The sequence below is a fragment of the Lepisosteus platostomus genome, chromosome 19 (genome assembly GCF_059453375.1).
Source record: "Lepisosteus platostomus isolate fLepPlt1 chromosome 19, fLepPlt1.hap1, whole genome shotgun sequence".
In the NCBI taxonomy this organism is placed as follows: domain Eukaryota; kingdom Metazoa; phylum Chordata; class Actinopteri; order Semionotiformes; family Lepisosteidae; genus Lepisosteus; species Lepisosteus platostomus.
In genome coordinates, this window is record NC_142629.1 from 4,442,544 (window position 1) to 4,451,462 (window position 8,919).

Sequence of the window (8,919 nt, forward strand, 5' to 3'; positions counted from 1 at the left end):
ATTATTTTTTAAAAACATAGATTTGACAAATCAGCTATATTCAAGCTTTTAGCAAAGACACAGTTCCTCAGAAAACCCCCCCCAACAAAATCTTTCGCCTGAAAGACAAAAAAAACCCAATAGACTACTGCCGCGATTGTGTAGAGTACGAATACGTTCTTACCATTTTGGAAAAGAGCACCTAGGAAGTGGTTCTGCTACCTGTCTACACGTGACATGTTTGTTTTCTTAGTTCTGTGGGGGGGGGGGGGTCACAGACGGTGACGTCACCTTCCCGCAGCTGTCAGGTCTGTGGCATCAGGGAGTCTGCGCAGTGAGCTGCCTCCCTCAAGTTTCTCTGCCCAGCTACACAGGGTTCTTTTGTGACGTTGTTTAACTGATGTTTGTCTTCCCCAATCAATCTACGAGATCGAATTCAAAAACCACGCCAAGGAGCGTATTTGAGCCAATCACATACTATATCGAGAAAGTAAGGCGGGACATCAGTGCCAGCAAGGTACTATGTTTTCATTATAGTTTCGGCTCGGTGGCGTAATTGACTCAGTTTGTTTGGAGTCATCGGGAGAAAGTTGTGTGTGCCGGTGTTGAAACAGCAGACCTTAATGAGTCCGTAAAAGGAGATCTCTTTTCTTCCGCTCAGGCCCAGAATTCCCCTTTTAGGAAAAAAAAAAAACCGCCATAAAAACCATTCGTCTTTTGATAAAAGACAGATTGAAGTGCGGTAATGGAGGATAAGAAGGAGGAGGGGGAGTCGGAGATCCAGGAGCACGGCCCCGAGCACTGGTTCTCGAAATGGGAGCGGCAGTGCTTGGCCGAGGCCGAACAGGAGGAGCCCAGCGAAGAGGAGGCCGACCAGAGCCAGCAGAAGCTGTGGCATCTCTTCCAGAACTCCGCCACGGCGGTCGCTCAGCTCTACAAAGGTCCGGGTACACGCCGGCGTAGATACCGCTTGAGAGAACTTGGTGCATCTTTTATTTATTCCCTTTGCCAGTTAAAAACCCAGATCAGGCGGGGTGAGATGGCCGGCAAACAAAACAAACGAAAAAAAAAACGAAACCAGAAAAAACAATGCGCTTCACGGCATGAAGACCATTTTTGGTCTTAGTTATTTTTTTGGAGGGAGGGACGGAGCGGGGGGGGAGAAAAGGAAAGAATTGGGGATGTGATTGGGGAAGGTTTTCGGGCAGAGCTACAGCCCTTGATAACTGAGCTCAACAAAATGGCGAAGGAAAACGTTAAAAAAAATCTGTAGTTTGGGCTGTCGGGGCACAAGCACGAAACACCAGCTCGCCGATCCGTGTTCCTGCACGTTTTTTTGTTGTAAATCTCTTCGTGTTTTGCGTCTGCCAGCGGCAGATACATAATTGGGAGTCGGGTTAGCTGAAGGGCTGCCCAGTGTTTGTGTGCAGAGACCAAAGAGGAACAAAATGGCGAAGTCCTGGGAGGAGTTGTCTGAGTAAAAATAACTCGGACCTTTAGTTGTGTAGAATTAGTTCTTCGTTGGCCTTTAGGCAATTGGAAACAGGCTCTCTAGGCAGATGTTGAATCCTTAACGGGCTGCCGTTTCATAATTTTGTTTCTCGGGACCAAAATACTGTTCACCGAAACTACGGACGCGAAACAAAATGGCGAAGGCAAGGGGCATCTGTAAATCTTTTTAAAATATATTTACCCAGTGTTTTCGAGGAACAGTCGTGGGACTGTACCATTTTGTTTTTTTAAAAAAAAAGTCCCAACAGTGGAATAAACGCTAACGGTCACAGTGCATCTGTGTCAAGTCGATCAAAACAAAATGGCGCAGACAGGGGAAGACTGGCGAAACATTCCGATTGCCAAAAAGTGTGTTATAGACGACAAAGTTTATTCAAGTTGTCCAAACAAAGCCTTTAGCACGATGGCTTTCTTTCCAAAAATAAAGATCGAGGTGCGAGAGAGGGACACGGTAAACAAGTGGATTTGCGAAAAACGTTGCTCAAAATGGCGAAATCCTAACATGGCTGTTTGATGGTTCTGGCAATCGTTTGAGTTGGTTGCACTTTACATTTTTAACTCCTTTTTTTCCTGATCTCCACCCCCCCCCCCCTTACAGACCGAGTGTGTCAGCAACAGGGACTGTCGCTTTGGGTACCTTTTCAAAACGCTGCGACAGCTGTCACCAATTTATACAAAGGTAAATTTCGGCCTCTTCCGCCGACGGGGCGGCTGGTGCTGTTTCACACGCGTTTCTCCATTTGTCTAGTTTATGGAACCAGAAATAAAAAGATAATCGAGTTTGTTAACTTTTTTAAAAAAAAAACAACCAAATTGATGGTGTAAACCGAAATCCCACAAGTCTCTGACTCTCCGGAGCATTTGCAAGGACTGGTTTAAGCGTAGCTAGAGAGACTGTTCTCTACTTAAGACTCGTTTTCTAATTGTTTTTTTTTTAATCTTGAAACCCTATTGTAGAGCAAAGGCAGCGCCTTATGTTGCATTGAGGGATTCTTCTTGGACGACATGAATTCTTGGGTGGGGGGGGGAAGGAATTTAAGTGCCAATATTCATATTTTTCCAGTTTTATCAGTGTGCACCTTTTAAAATAAAGTTTGTGATTAATCCTTCTAATATCCCTCAACGTAGGTATGGCTAAAAAAGGTGAACGTTTCTCAAAAGCCATCCCCCATTCTGCCTGGTTACATCCCCCTGTTATGGTTTGTACAGTAATTTTAGTTACACTAAACCAATTCTGAAATCCACCATTTTTAAAAATTTAAGCAGACACTGCTGGGCTGTATTGCTTGTTAAAATGGAGGAGTCGGATCCCTTATGTGAGGCCTGGATGATTCATGCATTACTTACTCAGAACCTTGTCTACAGTGGCGCTGTATCATATAGTCCAGCTCGCCATGCTGTCTGTGAGCCAGTTTTGCATTCAATAAAAGTTCATTTCTGTGTATTTTTCTTGGAATACTCATCATAATAGTACTCATAATACTTTTGTGTCCACAAAAAATGTGGAGTTACACAATCATCAGGTGTCATATTGGACTCTTTATAATCCTCATCTATTTTTACTGCTCTAGTCTTGGCTTTGGAGAAGTTAGTCAAATATTCATGGTGTACATCTCATAGCAGCCACCCCCCTGTACAATATCTGAGACGGTTGTGGGAGAACAATGGATGTTAGTGTTAATTCTGATGTGGCTGGTATTGAGATCAAGTTTTTGATTATTTGGAGAAGAAATAAAAAAAAAATCTCCCAACTTCATTTTTTTTGTTCTTCTTTCCAGAAAGCATGGAAGCACATCAAAGAAGCTATGACCTAGGAATTCAGATTGGCTATCAGCGCCGCAATAAGGATGTATTGGCCTGGGTTAAAAAGCGAAGGAGAACGATACGCAGGGAGGACTTGATAAGTTTCCTGTGTGGGAAAGCTCCACCACCAAGGACTTCTAGAGCTCCACCAAGACTGACTGTAGTGTCCCCGAATCGGGCACCTTCAACAGAAACTAGCTCATCTGCAGAGACTGACTTGCAGCCCTTCCGAGAAGCCATAGCTCTGCACGGTAAATCTGCGTCCTCTTCAGGTTCTGCAAGTAAACATGTGAAGGAGGGGGAAAAATGGTCACTTGCAGGCTTCTGATAACTATTTTTAAAATGAAAGGTTGGAGATTTCCAGAGCTTTAATATAATGTAATAATGATAATGTTGATAATGTTTCTTTATTAGCCCTATACAATTTCTTGCATTAGGAATTCATCTTTTCGCATACCCCAGCTTTTCTCCATGGAGACACAGACACACAGACAGGGAGAGAAGCTTGGGGTCAGAGCGCAGGGTCAGCCATTGTACGGCGCCCCTGGAGCAGTTAGGGTTAAGGGCCTTGCTCAGGGGCCCAACGGAGTAGGATTCCTCTGCCGGCCACAGGAGTTGAACCGGCAACCTTCCAGTCACAGGCACAGATCCTTAGCCACAGAGCCACCGCTCCGCCCAATATTGGGGGATGCGTTGCATGGATAGACTGGGGGTTTTCTCCCGGGCAAATTTCCATGTAAATTGGGCTTACATGGCTTTACAGATGTGGAGCCGGAAAACTAGTACCCCAAAATGTAACCTTAATTGACACAAAAATATGGGCACAATATGTGGGAAGTTAACAACAATCACTGACCTTCCTTGAGGCACCATTAGCCTGTAGGATTATCATTTGTTCAGTGACCTGTGAAGATCTAAATAGATTATTTGCTTAGGAAGCACAGACATAAGTATTGCAATGAAATGGGAGTTGATAAGAGGGAAAGTTAAGGCAGATATTGATGTTTAAAGTACATTGTTTTGATTGCTGCAGAGGTAGAACTGCAGGCGTCAGTCCAGTTGCGTTGTTCACTGTGCATAATTAATGTCAAGAAAACCTGTGAAGCCTGGTGAGGCTGCAGGGTTTACCCAGTAAGAGACGAGCAGGGACCAGGGCATGAGAGAAGGGATTTTTTTTTTTAAACTTCTGCAGACCTTTGATTTGGTCTTTGCTGCAGTAGCCCTCAACTTTAGTGTTGTAAAACAAGCCCAGCTGTAGAAAAGTTCAAGGGAAGGTGGAGGCACTCCTCTGTTTAAGTGTTGAATATAACTAAAACCCATACAGCTGGTTACATTTTCCCTTCCAAGTAGAAGAGATTCATGTCTGGTGGTCACTTGTTGAATGTGGGAGAGGAAACGAAATACTATTCTAAAATACAGCGGTAAAACAGATTTGAAGAGTCAAGTTTGGCGTTGTTAGAAGAATTTGTTTTTACAGAATTGGTGTTTTTCCATGAAACTGGTTTGCATTTGCATTCGTGAAAAAGATCTGGGAAGTGAACTTGTAGCTTTAACGTGTTGCACTTTCTGGAGTTGTTAGACATCACAGTGGGCTCATTGATGTCCTGACGGATGAGTGCTGCTGGGTCAGCTGTGGAGAGGAGTGCCTTTGTGAGGGCTGTTGTGAAACTAGTGGAAATGCCTCGAAGCCACTCGAGCTCAGCTGTTTCCTGCGCTTGTCTGGGCGTGCAGTTTCCTCCACAGGGGTTTAGGCTGGGGTTGTGACCTCTGGCAAGTGTGGGAGAAAGCGGGAGAGCAGCGAGTTGGAGTTTGTTTCTGAACAAGGGCAGGCTGAAGGTTACACCTGTTTTAAATCGCACGTAGTGAACTGGGTTTAAGTGATGGAAGAAACATTGGTGTTGCAATATGTAGATTGGTATGCAGTGTTATTGTGGTTGGAGATGTAATTCATCAAGGAGAGGCTTTGTTCCTGTGATAAAACATGCTACAGATGGGAGTAAAGAGTGATGTTGTGATGTGTTAAACCTTGTAACAGGGCTTATTCTTTACAGTGTTAGATTTTAAGTACCAAATTAGGCAAGTGTGGATTTCCCTAGAAAACTTCAGCATGTATTATGGGGTGGCCATTACAGAACCTCTTTGACTAACCTGCAAATAGAACAAAATCTGTTGAGGTTTGTCAGTAACCTTACAGTACAGAATCTGTAAAGCTACTGCACAGACGAATGGGATCCAGATGGAACAGTCATACGCTGGTTTTGCAGACCAATTTTCAGTGGTCCCGTACCCTTGAATTCCTAAACTGACAAGTCTTTCGCGTAGAAGAATTCTTCGTCTTGTACCTGAGAAAACGACACAACGGTCCTCTATTTGTCTTTCAGGTCTCAGTGGAGCAATGGCAAGCATAAGTGTCCGTTCAAGTACTCCTGGGTCCCCAACTCACGTCAGTGGTGGCTCCAACCCGAGCCGTAGGAGAAATGGACTTCACGATGTGGACTTGAACACTTTCATATCGGAAGAAATGGCACTCCACTTAGACAATGGTGGCACTAGGAAGCGGACCTCAGCCCAGTGTGGCGATGTCATCACAGACTCCCCAACCCATAAACGCAATCGAATGATCTGAGCAGAGCTCTCATTAAATGCACCGTGCTGCTTAATAAAAAAAGCCACTTAATCCTCAACACTTTTTTTTTTCTTGAAAGGAAACAAGAGGGCCATCAAAACTTTTTCATTTTTTTCAAAGATGAGTGAATTCAATAATGATTGCCATAAGCTGTCCTGCTGCGGTAGATATCTGTAATAATGGTTTTCTCCAGTCAAAGGACATCTGTTTGTTAGGTCTTAGCAAGATCAGCATAGGTGAACGTTTCCAAGTTTTAAGGCTGAAGTGACCTTACTTGTATCCACTTGAATGAAAGGGTATGATATCTGATGTTACTTTGGTTATAAGCTTGTTCTTTATTTTCTGCTGTGTTGAGTATTTGCTTCAACAGTATTGCCAGTTTATGACTGAATGTCCTTTCCAGCATGGCATTTTGTCAGATCTGCAACCTTCCATTTTGTTTTCTTTTTCCTAGCAGCATAATACTTCGCTGCAGTTTGCAGACTAAGACGTGGACTTTTTTGGTTCCTGTTCTGTCCGAAGCAGCTGCTAGCTCTGGTGATTGTGTGGAATTGTAAAGAGGTGCTATGATGGTCATGCAGTTGATACATAGTACATTGCAGTACAATAATCTTTATTGGATTCACTTGTGTTTTTAGTGCTCCAAAGTAACTTACCAGATGTTTTCCCTCATAAGTAATCTCTTAGAATACTTAACTTTTTGTCTGTAGTCTGTTAAGAATATATAATGTATATACTTAACATTTAGGTGCTGGTATGATACATGTGGTACATATTGTAAAAAGTGCAAACCATTCAATAGTTATTAATGTATAATGATTCTTGCATTAAAGAAACCAAGCTTTTAACTTTGGGTGGCTTCAGATATCCTTTAAACTTGGTCTAAAATGTCCTATCATTGATCTTGCATAGTATCTGCAGATTTAACTTTGAGAGTTGTGAAGGGATATCGAACATATTACTCCAATTAAGTTTCTCATCCTGAATAAATCTGGGAAAGTGATTGTAAATATTGCAGCTTTAGAATTTTATCCCTTTTTCCAATTAGAAGATCTTATCCACAATATCTTGGAGGAAAAGGCTTTTTGAAGTTTTGCTAATTAACATTTTGTTTGAGCATTTTAAATCTTGTGAAACGGAAGGTAGAATTATTAGGAGTTACTGACTGGGAGGAAGGTCACAAGGGATGTTTTATAACTACGCCTTTGCCATAAACAGTTTATAAAGTTCCCTGGTTTCTGCAACTGAGTAGCCTATATGTAAGGGTTTGCATTTTGTCTTCAGCACCTCCCTGTACATTCTTTAGGCATGATTATTAATTGGCAATTAATACTCCTGTATTGAAGGACTTCAGTGGAGCACTAACTTGGATCAGTGACATACTGCATACCGTTAATTCCAGCAAACACTTGCTTCTTTGCAGCAGACAAAGCTGTATGTGGCGTGACTACAGAGCTGCGTTCTCACAGTGGCTGGGGCAGCAAGCCATAGTTGGATGGCTTCATGAGTGTTGCCTTTCTTAATGGGATTTCCATGTTTTTACTGTGGGCTTGGGGGAAATTAAGATGTTAGTTAACATTTGAAAATCACAACGAATTGTTGCAATGTAAATGTTTTCTTCAACTTACATAAATGTATGAATTTAAGTTATTAAAAATAGAAGGTTTTTTAATTATGCAAAGTAAACCTTATATCATTTTAAGTATTCACTCTGTATCTTCTTATTTTTAAAACAGATTTTCACCTGTATTCTAATGGCGTTTCCTGTTTTCAGCAGAAGTCAAGCTACCGATAAACTAGGAATTTATTTCATTATTCTGAATGAATATTTAACTAAGTCTTTTTTTTATGGCATTAGTTTTTGTTCAGCACACCAGTTTACTGTTCACTTTGACTTAATTCAGTGAGGGAGCAAGTTTTTGTAGAAAATACTTCATACAACTTAGTGTTACTATTCTGTTAATGGGGTTTTTGCATGGTTAAGAGAATTAGGTTTTTACTTTTTGTTTTACAACTGACAAGTTAGAATTTCCTTTAATTGTGTAGTGTCTCTGAAATGATGTAAGAATCATCACTGCTAGTTAAAACCTCATGTAAGAAGTCAGGTTTTGCAGTCAGGTCTTAAGGGCTAGCTATTTGTTACAGGTTTGCTTCAGCACTTTATATAGAGGGTGATGAACTTCCTTTTTAGCCACTCAGATTCAATCTTCCATCTGATCCTTCAGCGCCTCAGTGTTGTGTGGTTTGAATAATGCTGTTAAACTCCTGGTTTATTTTTGGCTATGAATGAATCCTATATCTTTAAAAGAAAATTTGGTTTTCTGATGTAAGTCTAAAAACTTAAAATTGTCTTGATGTAAGGAAGTAAAACCTTTTCATTAATCCTTAAGCTTTTGATTGAAAGAATAAAATAAATGAACCCATTTTTGTTCAGCTGTTATGGTATTTGCAATACACCGCAACACTGAGGAAGTGTATATAAAGGACTTCACCAGCTGTGAAACTTGTTGAATCCTGAGTCGTTTAGTAGCAATGCATCCACAGCTTCTGCATGGCTTTCTCTCTTAAATCACTGACTTCAGTACATGTCACTCCTGGGTTTACATTGAACACTGCTGAAAGCTGAGCTGTGCTGTGGTCAGTAATCAGATGAAGGACCCTGTTGTGTGTAGTCTTGATATTTAATATGGTTTCACCCTGTACACAGTCTCCACAGTTTCAGCCCTGTGCATTCCATCAGCTATAAAGCCCTGGCAAGCATTAAAAATCTGCTGGAGTTATAACAATCCAGAGAGTAATGAGAAGAATTTTGGACAGCCTACAGAGCTGTTGTCCTGTACCTAGTGACGAGAATGGCTACTGTTTTTAGGTAAAAGCAGACAAGGCACCGATTCCAATTACATTGAGTGGTTTGGGGACACAATTTGATGGACTTGTGTAACATAGCTGAGTGAGGAGCAAGTTTGCTCACTGCAGATGTGAGTTTACTGAAGTACTGC

The 8,919-nt window shown here is 41.6% G+C and overlaps 1 protein-coding gene across 2 annotated transcripts; it reads left to right on the forward strand.

The window, feature by feature from the left end:
* The first annotated feature begins 505 nt into the window (after positions 1-505).
* hapstr1a (HUWE1 associated protein modifying stress responses a) lies at positions 506-8,343 on the forward strand. 2 transcript variants are annotated; one of them, XM_088612980.1, is made up of 4 exons: positions 515-920; positions 2,090-2,170; positions 3,270-3,545; positions 5,676-8,343. In XM_088612980.1, the coding sequence occupies exons 1-4, from the start codon at positions 725-727 to the stop codon at positions 5,918-5,920; spliced, it is 798 nt and encodes a 265-aa protein (XP_088469106.1). In that variant the 5' UTR covers positions 515-724; the 3' UTR covers positions 5,921-8,343. The 2 variants fall into 2 exon arrangements, with proteins under 2 accessions (XP_088469107.1, XP_088469106.1); XM_088612981.1 differs by lacking the exon at positions 2,090-2,170 and having other exon boundaries at positions 506-920.
* The last annotated feature ends 576 nt before the right edge of the window (positions 8,344-8,919 follow it).

Bases quoted from the DNA above. Each gene is read 5' to 3' on its own strand.
- hapstr1a (XM_088612980.1), top strand. From the start codon at position 725: ATGGAGGATAAGAAGGAGGAGGGGGAGTCGGAGATCCAGGAGCACGGC. The intron at 921-2,089 runs GTCCGGGTACAC...CCCCCCTTACAG, and splicing joins GGTCGCTCAGCTCTACAAAG to ACCGAGTGTGTCAGCAACAG. The intron at 3,546-5,675 runs GTAAATCTGCGT...TTTGTCTTTCAG, and splicing joins AGAAGCCATAGCTCTGCACG to GTCTCAGTGGAGCAATGGCA.